The sequence below is a fragment of the Gymnogyps californianus genome, chromosome 21, assembly GCF_018139145.2.
Source record: "Gymnogyps californianus isolate 813 chromosome 21, ASM1813914v2, whole genome shotgun sequence".
Lineage (NCBI taxonomy): Eukaryota > Metazoa > Chordata > Aves > Accipitriformes > Cathartidae > Gymnogyps > Gymnogyps californianus.
This window is the reverse complement of record NC_059491.1, coordinates 5,161,441-5,181,600: the sequence shown is the minus strand read 5'-3', so window position 1 is coordinate 5,181,600 and position 20,160 is coordinate 5,161,441. Positions and strand designations below refer to the sequence as shown.

The window sequence follows — 20,160 nt, the reverse complement described above, 5'->3', positions numbered from 1 at the left end:
CTCCATCCAAGTTGAATTTGAACTTTCCAAACCCCAGTAAGAGAATTCTGTAGAGCTGATCAGTTACCTGAATGGGACAGGCAGTCGGTGTTGCTTTTGGCATTTCCTACTTTGTTGTCTAATCCTTTAATAGAAGCTTTGAAGAAAAACTTATTAAGCAAAATTATCCCAAGCAGACCGAATTAATTAATGAAGGCCAAAATGGTCATTGTGAGTCATCTGTTGTGCTTAAACACTTAGGATCATTTGAATGGAAGAAATAATTTTTAGAAATTATATAGACAGACTGGAGAATTCATCATATTTTCTAATCAGTTAGATAAATGCTGTTAGAGGATCTACAGATGAAAGAAAGCATTTACTTTTATCTGACTTTCTTGGGGATCGAATTTTTACCAGAAATTAAAAATATTGCACTGAGCCCTTCAGGGTTGTCTTCCAGTTCCTGTCTAGACTAGAGATATTGATTTAAACCACTGCTTTGACACTACTGTATGATGTATTTTTATTTCCATATTGTCCTGAAAATATTTCTCTTTAAGTGCCTGTTAGGCCACGCTCTATAGTTAGGAAGTCCAGAGAGTGGATTTTTTTTTCTGAAGATCTCAAGGTATCTTTTTGAAGAATGAGAGCTTGGCATGGAATGTTCTTTACAAGCCTTTATCAGACATGTTTCTCAAGCCATTCAGATCTTTCTACTATAAATGCCCACCTGAAAGACCACACAAGTTTGCAAAGACTTGGAGATGGTTGTAGGAAGGTAATTAACATCTTTCTGTGCTTAGAGGACATGAGTTTTAATGGTAAGTATACACAGTTGATAGCCTCAATTGAAGAAAAAAAAAAAAAAAAAAAACCCAAAAAAACCCAAAACCAAAAAATCCAATAACTGAGAAAGTCCACACACTGAATTCTTCTGGAAAATATTTCTTCAGGCTAGGGATAAAAGCATTACTTAGCAAAGCTGTAACTGTTCCCTGGGCAAATGGAAACCTTCAGTTTGAAAGAAAATACTGCACTTCCATTAGAGAATGGAACGTTTTCAAGACATGTTAGTTTATAAAGGGTGTTTAAGTGATTTTCAGTGGGAGGAAAAAAAAAGCAAAAACCTTTCAGCTGGCCTATTAAAACAATTTTTATTCTTAAAAGCACAGAGTCATGAATATCTAGATGTAAAGATAAAGTAAAGAATATCTAAATGTCACTTAAAAAGGACAGTGTGATGCATAGGGCAATACAAGTTTTATTGAACAGTTGAGTTCCTCATACTTCAGAGAAGCTCAATAAGTCTCTTATGCAGTGCCAGAGTTTACAGTGAAAAAAAAAAAATTATCTCTACATGCCTGTGGTGACAATCCTGTGAATTTTTTTTAAGTCTTGCTTCTTAGAGATATATGAAAGCAAGGAGTTCTTCGTTTTCTTTAAAAAAAAAAAACTGATTTCCTTAGGCTTGCAAAGGAGCGTTTTAAATCTACTGTTGAAATGTTTAGACCACTTCAGGTTCCAGTCCCAGAAAAATAAGATAACACAGCTTTCACTTCTTTCTGTCCTCTTTTTCCTTTCCTATTGATTTTATGGATGTGTAGAATGACAGTTTGGGTACTACATCTATCCACTGTTCTTTAAAGGAAGTAATTATGGCACACATTTTCCTGTATCCATTGTTATTACAGGTGCTGAGGATGTTGTGATGGCATTTTCCAGATCAGAGACAGAAGACAGAAGACAGTAACTACAGGATACCTGAACAACACAGAACTGGAGAGGACAGTGAGATTCCTGAAGATAGAGGAGGATGGCTGAGCATTAATAAGTTCCTTTGCCCACCTTAATTGTTCCTTGGTATCCCTTCTCCTTTGTAATTTTGTTTCCCTTTGCCCAACCCTCAGAATGCATCTCACAGCCATCCATTCCTGTAAGTTTTTGCTACTCAGCTGGGCTGTGTTAATTAAGGACAAACCTAAAAGTGTATTTTTGATTGGCTCGAAGGGACAGGCTGCGATTGGCTAACGGAAGACAATTTTTCAAACTTGACCAATGAAAACCTTTTATCTTGCATTTTATTTTGTATTTTAAAGAAAGTCTCTTGACATCCTACTTCTAAAGAAGCTTTTCATGCTGTGGTGCTTATTTAGGTCAAACTTGTGAATTTGAAGAGGGTTTGATTTGGCTGCATAGAACTGGAAGCAACTTGTGTTTGGTTGACAATGCAAATGCTTTCACTTCAGTTGGCTTGCAGGTATTTTTCTGACTTTGACATTTTCATTGCAGAAAGCTGATGTTTTGGTGCGTTGGTTATTTCTTTATACTTACTGACTTGGGGGAAAAAGACAAATGTGCTTTGCAATATTTATTACATCTACACACATATAAATGCTTGCTTTTTTGGGTTTGTTTTTTTGACTGGCTTTGAAATCATGTTTTTGATTTCCTATTGGCTGCAGTGTCTCTGATGCAATCAGTTTTTCCATACTCATCTGCTCTGTGGCCTCAAGCTCTTTTGGGAGCATGTGTCGAAAGCATATTTAGTTCAATAAGTCTACCTGTTTAAGCTGGAACACGGAGATCACCAGCCATTCTGTGCTGCTGTGTGGGCTGTACTATGAACTCCTGGTAGACCTGGCTGTTCAGGTGGCTTCTCTCTTTGCTTCTGACAGAGGAGCTGTAGATATTTTGCAGGAATTGCAAGAGTGAGATCTATGGCTGTGACATGAATTTGCCAAATTTGTATAGAGAATATGTGAACTTGTTTAAAATACTACATATAGTTCCACTTTAACCCTTTAATTGCTGCACAAGACTAGCTCTCACATAAGGAAAAATTAATGATCGTTAACAAATCCGACTTGCACTGGGCTTTAATAAACTAAGTTTCTAGTCACTTGAAAATGGTATGTGGTTTGGCTCCTTGCAACTGTTGGGTGATATGGAAATTATCTGGATCCTAAGATAATATCATTTTCTTTAGGCACTGTTCCAAGAGGCAGTAGCACTGCATTAAGCTGTCCAATAGTGAGTGTACAGGTGACACTCTCTTCGTAGTTGCAGGGCCTTAAAACACACACAGATGCGCATTTACAAACTGAAAAACCTGCAGTGAACTTCCTGAAGTGCACTGACTGTTCAGGAATCTGCACATAAAATTTCTAGCACTGCTGCCTAAAACCTAGCACTTCATTTTCTCTCATATGTGCGGGTCATTTTTACAATACTTTTAGATTTTCCTGTGGGTTGCACTGACTTTAAGATGTTTCAAAATCTATTAAAGCATAACTCCATTCACCTGTTCCTGGTCCCTTTCATATGGTTGTTAATTATTTGAAGTAACAATTCCAGAATCTGACTGTGACAACATGACCATTTTCATGGCAAGAAATTATGATGACAGGATGCTGTTACGGCCTCAAAATGGGGAAAAAGCTTGAGAGAAACTGTGGAATGTATGCAAAAGGAAGAACGAACTTGTGAGCACAAGGAGGGAAATTATCTTGAGCAAATAAATTCTGTGTGATGAGAACAACTGTACATCTATTTATGAAAAAGATCCTTTTGATTCAGTTGCAGCTTTGTAAAGTTCGATGTGAAAGTAAATCTTTTACCCCTGTTTGTTGGGGCCAGATAAGAAATTTCTTTATTAAAATAAACCAGGAATGAGCCCAAAAGAGTCTTTAAATTTTGACCTGGTTGCCTAAGAGGCACTTTAATTTTAACTTTGGTGCAAAGGGGGGCAGCCCTTAAAGGGTTAATTTAAGGGGATACGTGTGTTTCTAGCTGCTGGCTGGAATGAATGGGCTGGATTGTGGTGGCCTGTCATTGTCAAGCTAACATGCATCCTCCATGTGTATCTATGGCATTTCTGAGCTGTTAAATCTTTTCAAGGAGAAAAGTGAAGTGTTTATGTGGTTTAATCTTTTCACTAAAAATGTAACTGTTGGGGGGGGGAAATACAGTTTTTAATAGCTACTCTTGTTTCTTATTGATTTATTATACTGTTAAACTGCCAAATGGAAAATACTTGCTTCACCTTTGTGGAAGACTTGCATGTAGACTCCAAACTTTAGTACATTGAGAAAAGGCAGTGTGTTGTATAACAACATGATTTGGGATTCAGAAACTGGAGGAGAGATAGTCTCTTGAGAATATTTGTGCTTGCTTTGTTACCTGTGTGCTCTCCCCCTCCCCACTGGTGATTTCTTAACTTTAAACCAGGGCTGGAAGATTTATAATAACGAATTCATATATAAATCAGGGAGAAAGTAGTGGAAAAGAGGGCTTTCCAATATTCCCCTTGAATTATATTTCTAAGTATTTATCTTCTTGCTATGAAAACTAAATCCCTATTACCACTGTGGAGCCTGGATTAATTGGGAGGTAGAGAAACCTGCACAGAGTACATCCTCATGGTTGACTTGTTTATTCGATGTACAAATTTCTCTGGCTTTACCTTTGTGCTTTTGCCTTCTCAAGCAAACCATTACTAATAAAAATAAGAAATCCAGTGTTTTAGATGTCAGAGGTGAGTATAGATCTAAATTGAAATATATTTGTAAATAGAAAAGGCTGTATAGTTCAGCTACCAACCAAATAGTGCTTAAGACATTCAGTAAGGGAGCGTAAAAGCTTTAGAGGCATCTTCCAAAAAAGCACACATCTTTTGGGTGGTCTTTTTGGGAGACATGTTCCTTTAGATATTCAAAATGTGCTGTTGTACTTCTTCTCTTACCAAGCTTATCATCTACCTCTCATGACACACTGTGTTTTCCAGAGCTTGAGGAAGAGATTTAGAGCTGAGTCAGATACTCCTCTCATCTCTCTCCAGATGGGTAGCGATTGCTGTAATTGTCGGTAGGTCATTGTGTCTGTGAGCATTGCCCATTGTAAATGAAAATAAGAGTCCACCATTCACATAGGCCTTTAGATTGATTCTCCCAGGTCCTAAAATAAACCCTGGAGTAACAGAACATGTGAGCTGGTGGCACAGCGACACTTTGGAAGGAGCTATTGCCTGAAAGAAGCTGGACCACTAGTAAAATAAAGTAAGCTCTTCAGATTTTTTTGTTCCTATTCCCATCTAAGGTAAGTAGTTACTGTAAGTTGTCTCCTTCTCTGGCCTGTTCAGTGGCCTGTGTGAAAGTTTCTAATGCTTTACCATTAAATCTGTTCCAGTTCCATAAGGTCTATATTTCTAATTCACCAGCAGCCTAAATACTTCTGGTGAAGGCTAAAGATTAAATGGCCCATGAAATTCAAAGACCCCTGTCACCTATAGAAGAGATCATCCTAAATAAGACTTCAGGGTCATATGTAGGATAAATTTCTGTAGCTATTGAGAATCTGTTACAAGAATAGAGCAGTGCCATGTCTAAAGTTATCAAGAGGAAAAAAAATAAAGGCCAAAAGTTGAAAGCTGTGAATCAAATAAATGTAATATGTGTTAGTAATTATTTTATGAAAGGCATACTGAGTGCCTGGGCAATGAGGGGAATGTATGATTTTGATTACTTTAAGGTCAGTCCTTCAGCTTTCTTTTTGGTCTCTTGCTTCCTAAAGGACTGTGTAGCAGAGCTGACAGCAAAAAAGGCTGCCGGGCACTGGGACCAGCAGAAACCAACAGTGCAGTAAGAACAATTTCTGGAGGTTTAAGAGATCTTCAGTTGTATTCAGTCTCTACAAAAGAGTCTCCTTAGTGAGTAAGCATCTCGTCCTCACTGTTATTCATCAGTAACAAAGTGTTCCAAAGCTTAGTTGTTAATAAAGAGCTTTTAAGAAACTTTGTTAAAACTGCAGAATAGTTGTTTTAGGCGTAAGAGTAACAGGAGCACGAGGGTTGCACAGTTGCTGCCTGGATGGGATATTTGCTGAATGCAGTTGATTTTAAAATCAGCTAACAGCAATATGGTATACATCTAGCCTCAGCATCAACCTATTTAACGCTTGAATGAAACTGGACCTGTTTGTTACTCCGCGTTGCAGTCAGAGGTGTGTGTTGTACGCAGGGCAAATCCTTCCCTGTTCACAGCATCAACAGGAAATAAAATGTATTTTAAAATTTCTTTTAGGTGAAATGTTTTCATTTGTTTTATTTCACCTTCTGCCACAGAGTAGTGTTAAGGATCCTGTCAGTTAGGCCTGGATGAATTATTTCAATAAACTTAAGCAATATGAATGGCCTCACACAAAACTAGCTTTTAAAGGTGTTAAAATGGGTCAAATTTTGGTAATCATGAGCCAGGCATGGTGCTGATGGGTGTTTGCTGGACAGGCTTTTTTCTTGCAGCCTCATGTGTAACATGATCGGTTTGCTATAGTGCTTGCATCCCGCAAATTTTGTGTCCTCTTTATCTGCGACTTCTTCAGAGCTGCAGCAAATAGGTCACTGGATTGCCGTGGTGGTTCTTCCAGATCTGCCTTAGACTTGCTGTGTAAATACAGCAAGTCTATACAGACACTTTGCACTACTGTTTCCCTTAAACCTCCTCGTTACTGATGCTTTTCAGTTTTACAAATGTGAAAGTGCTGTATAACAGGGAGGAGCATTGTTATTACTTACCAAGGTAAGAGAAGAGCTTGGATCTGTTCCCTGTCAGGCTGTAGTAGGTTGCCATACAAAGACAGAGAAGAAATCACCTACTGTCTTCTGAGTTCTGCTTTCATTTTCTCTGCAGCTGATTTGCCTTAAGCAGAATTCCTGCAGTATGTTATAAACAACCTGGCTAGTTTCCTTTGTAGCCTGAAGCAGTTCAATTTTGGGGATTGTTTATTTTGGAAAGGAGAAAAATTTTTTTTGAAGCTTTATAACCTGGCCTGCTTACAAGCTGCCTCATGTATCAGCACGAAATAGTTATATGCACAGAGCTTTTTGCTGTCTTGACATTTTCCAGGTTAACTCTCCTTGCTACTAAATGCTGATCTGTGACCAGAGGCCTGTGAGACTCAGAAAAGAAACTTTCAGCCTTTGTTTAACAACTACCATACCAGCTCCAACCCAGATGTGGACTGATGCATCTATACTTTTCTTCAGTTTTTCACCTTAGATGACTATTGCTGCCCTTTTCTGATGCAGTGACAAATACAGCGATCCCTACAGGGTGAGAAGATGATCCTGTCTGTACCCTTGATGGGAGCAGCTGGAGACACTTACTCAATGCATAGCAAGCACACCTCTCCCATGTGTGGTGCATGTCATTGCTACACAGCACCTGAGCTCTTTGGACCTCCCCCAGAGAAAAAGGCCCTTTACCCTTTCTGTGAGTAACAGGTGGCTAATAACTTTTTCCCCCAAGGTTGTAAAATACTTCTGATTAACCTTGTTACTTTAAGTTGGCTGAGCTGAATCCTAAGGTTACATCTGCATTCTGAGTTGAGACTCTTACAATATTAGGGACCCATTTAGCTAGATTTATGTTTGAATAGGTATTTAATAGTGTTCTTGGCTTAACTGTTAGGGTTTTAGCCCCAAGCGAAGAGTTAGTTCCCTGTGTTTTACTTGCACTGCGCACCACTTTTGTATAGCTAATTTCAGATTTTGGAAGACACAAATCATAATTAAGTTATTCAAGCATGCAGTTTGCTGTTTACGCCGTAGTCCACGTTGTCACATAAAACACATTTCCATTTTGCAGTGAGGTGAAGGTAATTTTACTGCTCTTCTCAGGCAGGGCCATAACTCGGTACTCTCCTGATGCTTGCAATATTCCAACTGATGGAAGAAACGAGGATGATTGTTCTGAGAATATCTTTCCTCATATGAGGGGAATTTTGTGAGATGAGCATGGATAATATAAGTTCACATCAAGGCTTGATGTAGAGATACACCAGAATTAGAATGTGGCTCCAAAACCTTGCTCTCTAGCTGTTCTACCTGTGGGGTTTTGTTCTAAGCTGCCACAAGAGCTCAGAAGTTGCTTTTGTTTCCTGCCCTTAGTCTGTTCCTTCAGAGAAGCTAAATGCATAATTGTGGTCCAAGACTGCAGAGCAACTTGTGACTGGAACTGAAACATAGCTTAATGATGTCTAGTTTGCAAATGGGAGCCCTGTGTTCAACTACAGTAGCAAGGGAGTATGGCACTGGAACTAGCCGTTGTCTTTATAGTGTAGGGTAAGGCTATGATGGTCTCAGTGCTTTGTCACTGATGGTTTTAGGGTTTGGTTTTGGTGTTCTTTTAACTGTGTGAAGGGATGGAAAGTTTCCATGATTTTAGAGGAAGGATGCTGCTTCAGAAAAGAGCAGCTTTGGATGTTAGTTATTATGTTACATACATTTATCCCATGAAGTAGAATGCATGAAGTTACTTGATCATGGAATGACGTAGAAGCTTGTGTTGCTGCGGACTACGCACTGTAATCCATTTTCAGCTTTACTTGTGACCTCCTAATCAGAGGGCACAGTGTAAATTGCATTGAGCGTGATTGGAATGGACAGTGGTAGCCAAGCATTTTCCTTCAGTCTTTTGTCATGTATCTCAAGTGCCTGGAGCAGACAGACATTAACTCTGTGTCTGCAGTTAATGCCTGAAGTGTGTGCCTGATGCCTGGTCACAGCTAGGCATGGAGTTTTCTCGTGCAAGTAGAACAGTTCACAACGTAGTCTGTACTCTATGGTTTATTTTTTAATGGCTAGATTCTGCTAAATCTCTGGTGTGTGTCAGGAGGAAGTTAGGGGCAGGTCAGGAATGGATGAACTCCTGTAGGTGGAAGCGTAAGAGGAGGATTCTGCCTCACTGTTGTATTCTCATAAGCTTCTTTGAGCCTGGAGAAAGATGGTAATTAAACTAGACAGAATCTTAAGCTTTTGACTTGCCTCGCCAGCAGCACCAGACTTCACAGTCTCCCTCTAAAAGGAACTGTGCTGCATGCTGGTTCTGTAGCATGCTTAGCTGCTTGTACCATATGGGCGTACAGTAGAGCCCTTTGTTTTAGTCTGGCCTTGACCTTGAGGTCACAGCCTTCTGAAACTAAGTGGGATATTTGGACTTATCCAGTGTTGCTACATGAACATTTTTACTTGATTTTTTTTTTCCTCTCTCTAAATGTAGCGAAGTCTAGATGTCAGAGGATTGGAGCAGCGCAGGGAATTAAATGAAATCTTTTCAGTTTCAGTGCTATTGTCAAGGAGGAGGCAAGACTTAGATAACTGAGAAGTGTTTAGATTAACTACATACAGTAACAAACAGGAAAGGGTTTCTAAGGGTTTTGCAGACACCAAAACCAACAGAGCTCAGATATGTACCTGCTCTAGTAAATAGTAGACTAGCATGGTAACACCGCAATGTATGCGAAGATTCACAGTTCATATCCTTCTACAGAGAACATCCTTTCCTCTGTCCTTAAAGGTTTAAATAGAGAATTTGTCAGCAAAAGCACCGTGGCCTAAGTACTGGTGAGATGGATCACAGAGCATGAGGTCTTTGACATAGTACGATCCTAGACCTGGTAGTGCTTACAGCTTAGTCAACACTTTGTATTCAGCTCAGACAGAAGGAACATTAAATTCAACTGTGTCAGGTTGCTGTAGAGCAAAGCCACAAAAATACCTCTGAAACATAAGTACTATTAGATAGATACCACTTAGGGATCATAAGCAACATTCAATTTGCAGCATTGGGTAGTGACTTAGATGAGTTTCAGCCACAATTAAATTGGTTCTGTAATTCTAAAGTGACACATACTGACATCTTTGCAGGAGAGGCCACACTGCTTTTGTGATCTGATGGATAGTGTGTTCTGCCACCTGGGTAGAAAGAAGAGGTCATGTATGTTGTTTCTTTAGTCTCCTGTCTTGACAGAGTGCAGGGAGTTGGTTGCTGTCTGGACCTGAATAAATCTTTATGAAGGTTGTTAGCACCATTCTTGCTTAGAGCTACTAAAAAGAGAGGAAGAGCAGTATGGGGGGACAGAGATTAAAAGGGAAAACCCAGTAGGTTATAAATGCATTTTCCTCTGTGCTGGAGGTTAAATAATATTTTATGCATGTGACCAGAGATACTGTGATTAAGGAGCTGTCAGGCAGAATGAGAGCTGGGCAGCAAAGGGAGCAGAGATGCTTGAGGGAAAAGAGTATGAAGATTTTCTAATGCTGAATTCTCTTGAGCATATCTAGTGTATGATGTGTGGCTTTGTGCGTTTCACTGAAAAAAATGGCTATTCTACAGATATTTAGGGTTTTTTTTCCCCTTCATTGCTCCAGTATCTTTTCTGTCTGAGATGTCTCACTGATTACTAGTGACATTACTTTAGAAAATGGTCAAAAAGTCGTATCTACGCTGCTACTTCAGGGTCTAGGATTAGGACTGTGGAATGGCATATGATAATCTTGTACATAAATCATGGCTTTAACAAATGGAAAAGATGTCACGTTGTTCCATTTATCCAGTTTACTCTGTTGCAGAAAGACTAGTTCCTGTGCATCTTGCTCAGTTTGAGGACTCCTCAGTCATTGCAGAGCCTCTGGAATTTTAGCTGTCATCATATACCCACTGTTCAAATTGGCGAAAACTGGGCACTCAGACTCATTTTTAGATCAGGTCAATAAATACTTGACCTCCCCTGAGTTGTATTTTAATGTAATGTTACACAAACAGCAGTCATTCCCAGAGGCTCTTCCTCGCACTGCACGAAGCTGCCTGTGTAAGCTGAGCTTCAGACAGGATGATATGCCTGTCTCATCTCATAAGCTTTTTACTTCCACTCAATGGGCAATGTATCATTGAAGCAGCAGTAAACATGGAGAAACGTGTGCTGTTAGAATGCAGTGCAAAGCACTGCACTGCAGTCATTTAACACAGCATGGGATTTACAGCCCACCCGCTTCCTTTGCAGAAGACAATGTGTCATTCCATTTATTCAGCTGGTCCACTTTTGACAGACATGGAAGAATAGTGGATAGACCAGAAGGAGAAAAGGTAAGAAGCCTTACATCGAAGGCTCGTTGTCCATACTGAAAACAAGAGAAAACCTGAAATGTTAAAAGGTACAGGTGGAATGGAAATTCATGGCTGCTGAATGTTTGTCTAAGTAGTAGGATGGTCCTTGAGATCATGTTCAGTCCAGCAGAAGTAGATCCCATGGAATAAGTGGGCACATAACCTTCACAAAAGAACTCACTAGAAATGTTTTATCTTCCTTCACTGAGTAGAGGAAAACATGGAGTTAACAATCTAATGGATACATTAAAGCAGCGCGTGTTGGGATGGGGTAATTATTCTAAATCACTCAGATTCACTTACATATATTAGGTTGGCTGGGGGTGGGGGGAACATCCTTACCTTCGTGCTGAGTACAAACCATGGTGATGTTTGTTCTGCTGGGTACGTGAGCCTTAGCTCTGAGTGTGTATTTGTTTCCTGCTTTGTTAAGGCAATGCAGCTCTTTGCTAGCTTCCTTTTAAGGTTACTATGATCATAACACCTATTCAGGCTGTACAAAAGCCACTGAATAGAATTCTGCTGTTTTCCTACTGGTGGTAGGTCAGTGGCTGAGTCAGTGATGGAAACAAACCTCTGTTCATCTTCAGTACATTCACAGAACAGTATTCGACTTCTTTAACACAACCTTCCCACCCCAGGACAGTTTGCTGTCAGCATTTAACCTCCTTTCTGTTGTAGAGTAGCAATGGAAAGCGGCATCTAGCTTTAAAAACAGAAGACAGATGTGTCCTTGTAGGGAGACTGTCTGCCTTGGAGCTCCCCACGGGGAGGCAATCGGCCCCTGCTGTTGGCAAGGAGCTCTCACTCACTCGGCAGCATTAATCAGGGCTGACTGTTCCTCTTAATCCTCTGATCCCTTCCATACGGACGAGAACACAAGCACTGCATTTGCGTGTTATGCTCTTCTTCACTGAAAATAGGGCTGGCTCCGTGGCTTGCAGCAGGCAGTGATTAGATGGGTGGGTGATCAAAACATGATTAGCAAATCTGCAATTAGAGTGAAGGCTAGGAGGGCAGTGGCTTACTGCAAGGAAGGGTCACAACTGGTATCTGTCAGAGTGGAAATAAATATGTGAAATGACAAAGGATTTAGCTGCAATCCTGTCTGATGAGACTGTAACTTAAATAGCCAAGGCACTGCTAGGAAGAAGCTAGGAGCACTGGAATTTTAGAGAAAGAAGAAAAAAAAACGTAAAAGGGGGCTTTTCCCCTGGACCAGATAGTTTTGAAAGGCACTTTTTAAAGCACCAGAGATAGTTTATGTAGCTAAAACATGACCTCAGAAATTGGGACATCTGCATGAATTCTAAGTTTTGTCCCAGACGCTTTTTGTGACTGATATATAGGAACTTCATCATTTTCTTCAGCAGCTAGACAGTAAAGATATTGACCATGCCTTGCAGGGGGTTGTGAAGCTTTTAATATATCAATGTGTGAAATGCTTTGAGACTATGTGGAAAACGTCTAGCAAAGCTGCAGACTTATTGCCAGATGTGATGAATTTGAGCAGGCCAGGAGTGGAGGGGAGTTCACATCAGATACTACATGTAGAGGAAGAACAACAGTTTGCTTAAAGCCAATTGCAAGACAAACAATGGCATGTTTTTAGCTTATTTTTGTTGTCTTTAACAAACCTATGTGATGTGGAAAATATGGCAACTAGAACTCCGTCTCAGAAGAACTGTTCAGTAAAATTGATCCCATTTTTCCGCATCTAAATAATAGCGTTCACATCAGCTTCAGAGACAGGAAGATTGGGCCCATTTACAGCACCATGCAGTTCACTGTTTTCTCAGGAGTAGGAGGCACTTGGCATGTAATGATATGAAATCTAATACTGCATGATGAAAATTCAAATTACACCTTCAAGATCCAGGGAGATCTGGGAAACTTATAATCCATGGTCCAGATCCTGGAAATCAATTCTCTGATACTAATTTAACTGTGGTCTGTGCAAACAGAGGGACTTGTTCTTAGGACTCTGGCTGCAGCATTGGCACCTATTATACAGTCCCACTGAGCATCCATTCACATACTGCACAATTCATGGGAAGAAGGGGGTAGTTTGACTAGGGAGCCTTATGCACACTTGTGAAGAAAATTGTGGACAGCTGTTTTTAGAGTCCAATCATGACCAATAGGACTTCAGTAGTTAAAGCATATACAAGCTGGGTGACCTACGAATTAACCTTAGGAGTCTGATATTTGCATGTTACAGAAGGATAAACGACAGAGTTAAGCTTGTGAGAATTCAAAACTGTTTCCAGTGGGTTGGGAATTTGAACCTAGGTTCGTATGCCATTAAATCAGTCCCTCTGCCTGAAACTCTGACCCAGCAAGCCAGCCTCGGACAGACATAACGTGATTCTTTTTACAGGCCTATTGCATGACATGCATTGCACAGCAGGATCTTAGTGTAAATCTGGTAAGTAGAATTGCATGGGCAATAAAAAGCCTTTACTCTAAATGCTTTCTGTGTAGACAGTTAATGAACATAGTGACCTTTATTTATTTGTTTTTTTCAGACCATTATTAAAAGATATAGGTGGGCAAATGTTTAAAAATGCCCTGTTTTTAAAAGGCTGAGCTCTGGAGAAAATCTGGGCAATGTGAGGTGAAGAAGAAGAATGAGTTCTGACTGTCTTTTGAGCTATCTGCTTTTTGAGTCTCTCAGTTGCTGCAGGGTAGTTTTATTTCACTTACCTATGAACTGCCTACACCCTAACAGGCTCCTTTCCAATGTCTTTCATAAACTAGCTTCTATGCTGACCTTTCTTCCAGTGTCCCTCATGAGGATGTCAATAGAATGAGTTTTGACAATGGGGAAGACCAGTGCTGATTGTCTGTCCTGTAGTGGTGTTGTGCCTGCTTGTCTTTTGTTATTATTAGATTTGGTTTGCTAGTAGCACTCAAAGGAAAAGAGGAGATGCAAGTTTTCTTTTTTCATGTGAATATTGTAGCACAGTAGTATAACTTCAGACTCCTAGACTGGTTACAAGGACTGGAAAGGAGTAGTAGTGAAGAAAGAATCAAATATTGAATAATCTGTTTTTCTGGCATTCCACTGTTCCCAGTTCTCCATGCCCTACATAGGTTCTGAAGCTACTTCAAGCACAAGTCTGAAGACTAAACATTTGATGTAGATGAGTGAGTGCTCTAAGAAGTGTTGCACATTTTCAGGAAAAAATCTGCATTTAGGCAGGAAAGACAAAGGCAGCTTTGCAGTCTGTATCTTTGTAATTTTTTTTAATACAGTTTAATAATGAGGCCATGAATACCAGAAAAAAAGTTAAACATGATAGCTTTCTTCTAGGCTGTAGTGTTAAGAGTTTACACTCTTTACTCAAAATGCATTCTCAAGAAAATACAGATCAATCTGGACATTGACTGAAAGTCAATGAACATTCAAGTAGGGATTGTGATAACATGTTTGTGCTTTTGTGTAATATTCTTTGTTCTGAATATTTCTTATTGCATAGTGTATTTAAAATAGTACCAGACTTTGTGCGTCTCAAGATCTGTTTGGAATTTGGGACTGGCTGTTAATGATATATATAGTCATTTAATAGTAGGGAATTTATAAATGCTGCCTTTTTAATGAAAATACTAATACTCTGAATTTCTAGAGAAGCTTTCATCCTAGGATCTTAAAGTACTTTACAAACAGTTAATGAAGTCTTACTACCTCCTTGTGGAATACGCAAGTTGCATTAAATTGAGCGGATAAATGAGGCATAGAGAGATCACGGGACTTGTCTGTGGGTAGAATGTCAGTGGTCTCATCAGGAGGAGAACATAGCAGCCCTGTCCTTTCTCAAAATCTTACCTTTGCAAATACTTAGGACAAGAGCTCTGTGCTCTCTGAGTAGGGTCAGTACAATTGGGTTCTAAGATCAGTTTTGGGGGGTTGTTGTGGGTTTTGGACTGTATAGGAAATAATAAAACTGTCTTCAGAGAGCCCTTAAATAATTTTGGTCTACTAGTCAACCATTCAAAATAAAAAATGTTCCAGATGGTGTTTTCAGGAAAGGCAGAGCAAGCTTTTTCAACACTAATATTTGGCTGCTGAGGTTTTACTTCTATTCTTCCCCAAGGGACTTGAAGACAATTGGGGGTGTGGGGGGGAAATCCCTCGTAATGGAGGCAGGCACAGTTAAAGGCAATTTGCCTTCATAAACAAGCCTCAGGTTTCCTTACTGGTAAAACTTGTACCAGAGAGCAGTAAGTAATGAATGTCCACTGCTGTCTCTGGGAAGGAGTGAGTGACATTCGTTTTGTTGGGTGACACCCCTGTTTCCTGCACACACGACTGTATCGCAGCCAGACCCACTGGAGATCTGGACCCAAGGGGTTTGGGGGACACAGTGCTGAACAACCTTCTACTAAGTTTCTACCCTGTTGCAGGAAGACATAATATTTTGCTGCTCCTTTTCCTCCTTTCCCAAACAACCACTTTCAGAAGGAAACCGTCGGATATCTTTCTTTCCACAGTGGGGCTTTTTTAGCCATAGCAGCAGATAAGACCTAGTGGAGATTTAGATAAGCTTTTAGAGAAAACTATGGAGAAACAGTAACTTGTTTTCAAAGGAACAATAATTTGTCCTGGAGGAAAAAAACCAAATCTTTGAGGTATCTGTGGAGTACATCTATACCTACTTAATTTAGTCAGATCTACCCACCTTACTCTCTTATAGTAGTAAGAGTGCTTTTTTTGTTTTGTTCCTTAATATTTCTTTGGAATATCTGGTAAGTGTTCATTTGTGGGTGATCTGTGCAATTGTAAACTATCTTGGTTGACCCTTTGTAACTTTTTTTGCAAAATGTCATTGAGTTTCATGGATGTCAGTGGGAGATTAAAGATCTTGGTAACAGTGGGCCTTTGAACAGCAGTGATGATATTGCTGTGAGAGCTCTGTGTGGCAGTACTAGCGTAGTCCTTATGGCCCTGCTGCTTCAGCCAGTGAGTATAATGCTGGATACACAACTGGAGGCTTGGAGTTTGGTTTCCCTTGAGAAGTCTCTGAGCTAGACTGCAGCCCAACAGGAAAGCATCTGCTTTTCTTTTTGCTGAAGAACACTGCTGGAACTTCTCTGTATAAGCTCACTTAAACCCGTTGCTTGATTTTATTAATATGTAATAATTTGGGTCCTTTTACCTACAGAAAATTACTTATCTGAATAAAATGCAAGAATATTGTCCTACGAAAGGGGAAAATAAAGAGTATAATTGTGTTAATTATCAGAATACCAGACATGTAATTAATATGCCACAGGAACAAAGAGCAAATGTACTAATAGCACATAATTGGACTTAAACTACACCCTTGGTAGAAGTCTCTGCAATGGAACTGTTGTGTTTGTGCTCCTTTTCAAATTAGCAATAAGGAGTAAATTAACATCCATTTTCTTGCCCATACAAAGATGGAATCATATTGTGGGGCGCAGAGTAATGAATTCAGAGAATGCCTTTACATTCCCATATGGCTCTTAGGGAGGGGAATGCTCATGCACATGGCTCTTCTCTTCTTGCTTGCAGGAAGGCAGGCAGAGAGAAGAGGAAAACCTCATTGTATGACCAGATGTTTGCTGAATACCATGATCCTAAAGAATACAAAAAATCTGTAAGCTGAGTAATTAAACGTTGTCACCAGTACCTGGTGCAAATATTTGAGTTGGATTATCCATCCATCCTTTTATACATGGTATGCTACTGTATTATGTTGTCAGATAAGGAGATAGGTGGGGTAGGGGCTAGTCACTGACCCAGAAGGACATCTGTGATAGAACTGGAAAGAAAACCCATAATTCTTCACTCTTTTTTTTTTTTTTTTTTTTCCTCCTCCCCCCAGCATAAATCACTAGTTCAGTTTTCTATATAAATTAGGGAGTTAAAGCAGTTGTTAATGTGGACATGGCCCAGTATGCTGCTCTTCAGGTTAGTACAGTACATGAAGAAACAACGTAGAACCACTGGAGTCCTTGTTTTTTGTGGACACACATTGTAGAAAGGCTCAACCAGAGCACCTGACTGTAATTCTTATTTTATTGAGTTAGATTAGAGGATGATTAGTAAAATAACTTATTCCTGATACTGTTTCACTTTCTGTGCTCTCCCCCTCTTTGTCTTTAGTGGTGTCTTACTAAGCTTTACAAATAATTTATTTAATGCTCTTCAGAGGTCACAGTGGTTTCAGGGACTTAAGAGACCTCGGTACCCCTTCAAGTAAGGAAATATTTTGTTAAGAAACAGGTCCAGTTTCATTCAGACTCCACTTCTATTTATATAACACACCTTAAAATAGCCATTGTGGTATTAGATGCAAAGATTTATGTTAATAAAGCCTAAATTTTATTGAGATCCGTAAGTATTGCTTTTTAGCTAAGCACTTGAAAGCCAGTCTGTTCAAGGTATTGCAAGGTATTACAGTATTTCTTAATTCAAGGTATTTCAAGGTATTGCAGTACTTCTTAATTTTACCTACCCTCTTTGTGCCCTGCTTTCTTAAATATGCAAATGAAAAGCCTAGAAATTCTGTCTTATTCAATTGTAATGCACCTGTCATCACAATATCTAGACACCTGCCTTTCTACTGCACAGAAGTATTGTGAGAGTGCATTAATTAACGCTTGTAAAATGCTTGGAGATCCTAGGATGGAAAGTGCTAATGAGTTGTAAAATATTATAATGATGTTGCAGAATATTCAGTCTTTTTCCCTTTTTAAGGAAAGACTTGCATCTTTCCTTCGTTGCTTTCATGTTTCTAGATGCATATTTTGCAACAGAAGGTAAGTCTAAACAGGAAAAAAGGGATTCAACAAGGTAGAAAGATTGCTAATGCTGCTAGTTTTCTTGTGAGGAAGCTAGTTATTTTTATGTACTTCTTTGCTTATTGAATTTTCTTTTTGTCTCTCTGATGAACCCATACTTCAATGGCTTGTTGAGAATTCTCTGAACGTTCAGAAATGTCAGGGGAGAAGATTTTCTTCTTCAGATTGCCAAGGCCTTCATTTGCATCCCCTAAATCAATTCTCACACATGATCAAAGCAGCTCTGGAAATTTTCAAGTGTGGGGAAAACCAGTCCTCTAACTCTGTCTCCTCTAATATATACAGTCAGGTTCCAAAGCGTTAAAAAAAACCCAAACAAATCTTCATCCACCAAATCTAAAAACACGTGCATTTTATGCCTCCTTATGTTCAGAGGATTGCAACAGTGTATATTAGGGGCATCAAGGCTAGAAAAGATGTAACAGGTCATCTATGTATGTTTTTTCTTCAAGCTGGTAGGGGCATTGCTGTCACGTTTTGTTGTGGAGTTTTCTTTTGAATGACCCAAAAGATGCCACTTCTGCCTGCTGCCTTACAGAAGTACTCTGTGCTTTCATAGATCTCATTGTGAAGAATTATTTTTTTATATTCACCTTGAATTGTCTTTTTCTTAGTGTCATTATTGTTCGTTCTTCCTCCTTGGCTCAGACTGATAAAGCCATATCAGAACCAAAAAGTACTAGAATTCAAATTCCCAAAATGCTTTGGGATTCTCCTGTTCTTTCTCTGGTGGGAATGGGAGGAGCTAGAGCGGAGCTGTAATACAGCTTCTCAGAAACTGGTCTGTTGTTGCCTTCACCTAATATTTTGCTTGGCTGTGCATGCAATTCTCTCATGAGCTTAATTACTGCATAGTCTCTATGGCAATTGGTCCCCTTTCAGAAGTGGTTTCAGGGCAGCTGTGATAAACCAAATGCTCAGTAGAGGAGACGAAGCTAGGTTCTGAGTTCTCACTTCCCATTAAAAGCAGTCATAATCTGGAAATAGACTAGTATGCAGACATTAATTGTACTGAGATGAAAATAAGCTCACACCCAGTTCTAGCCTCTTTATTTAAAGACTGGATCATTTTCTCAACCCAATTCTAGACTATTTGAAGTTTGGACCATTTCCCCATACCTCCCCTTTTTGAACAAGGGTCCAAGTCTAATATCTAGAAGTAACAGTGCATATTCTGTGTGTATTCAAAATCATTTGTGATCCTGAGCTCTAACAATCAGATCCAGATCTGCTGTTGGCTTAACTGAGCAGGTCTCACTTCTCTCTGGTTTTATGGTATGCACTGGCTTCCTTTAAGTAGCAAGCAAAGGCATTCATTTTTACCTATCACCTTATCTTTTCGTTTCTGGCTGCTCAGCTCCATTCTGACAAGTGCAATAAATGTGTCCTCCTGGGTCCTTGCAAGCTGGGCATTAGTCACACTGTGCATTTCAAGGACATCAGTCCGATAGTTTTTCAGCTGTAACGGAAAACATGTTCTGCCAGGAGCCATTTGTTCCAGTTTTGTTGCTTACCAATAAAATAAAAATCAATGGTTTTTTGGAGCTTGAGAAGCAGGTCAGAGAGTAGGAGGGAGATAGGTGGTAAAAATGAAGGTGCTGAAGTTATTTCTCTGAAATAATGGCATGTGGCATTTCAGATAAAGTGAGAATCTCTGCCAACTTGTGAAATGCAGTTACCTCTGGCAAACAGTATAGCTATTGTTTAACAGCAAATAGGACTGGTGCATAGCAGGTCTCACACTGGGCAATTTAAATCAAATTTAGTTTTGTGAAACAAAAGGTATTTGAGAGGATGTTGTATTTGCCATACTTTTAGAGTAAGTGCCAGTGGAACATCAGTGGTGATACAGATCAGAATTTCATTTTGCTGTTTCCACCACAGGTGGAGTACCCATGCTATCCGTATCCTCAACCACTAAACTGCCAGTTCAAACCACTTAGTCATCTAACTAAACAAAATCATCTAACTGATCTTAAAATACAGACTAAAGAATTATTGGCTTTACTGAATCAGTGCCTTAGTCACAACTGACTCGGAGGAGTTTTGCTTGGAGAGTGAAATGTAATCAATGCCTTCTCCTTCCTTGGAAATTTTCCCGTTTCATCATGACTGATTCAGCTGATTAATCTGAGCTGGTAGTGTTGTTGTGCAATAAATAAGGTTTACCTGGACATAGCATTTCTCCTCCTAAAAATGGCTCCTCTTCCTAATTCTGCAGAATCAGAATCATTTAAACAAGTCCTGATGGTAACACTGAAGTCCGCTTCTTACTGTGGTCCATGCTAGTGTGCTTTCCCCTGCTATAATGCATGATACAGCCCAAGTGGACTGCAGAGCAAATTTTGCTCTTTAAACTGTCTTTTCTGCCACACCTAATGAACCTAGGTTGTTCTCCAGTTTAAAG

The 20,160-nt window shown here is 39.5% G+C and overlaps 1 protein-coding gene across 6 annotated transcripts in view; it reads left to right on the top strand.

Annotated features, from left to right (window-relative positions):
- The window catches only part of CTNNBIP1 (catenin beta interacting protein 1), a 33,297-nt gene extending 30,010 nt beyond the window's left edge, over nt 1-3,287 (top strand). For all 6 annotated transcript variants that reach the window (XM_050909588.1, XM_050909590.1, XM_050909585.1 and 3 more), the window contains one exon: nt 1,674-3,287. In XM_050909588.1, the coding sequence (XP_050765545.1) occupies nt 1,674-1,732 (59 nt within the window). In that variant the 3' untranslated portion in view covers nt 1,733-3,287. The remainder of the gene's footprint in view (nt 1-1,673) is intronic.
- The last annotated feature ends 16,873 nt before the right edge of the window (nt 3,288-20,160 follow it).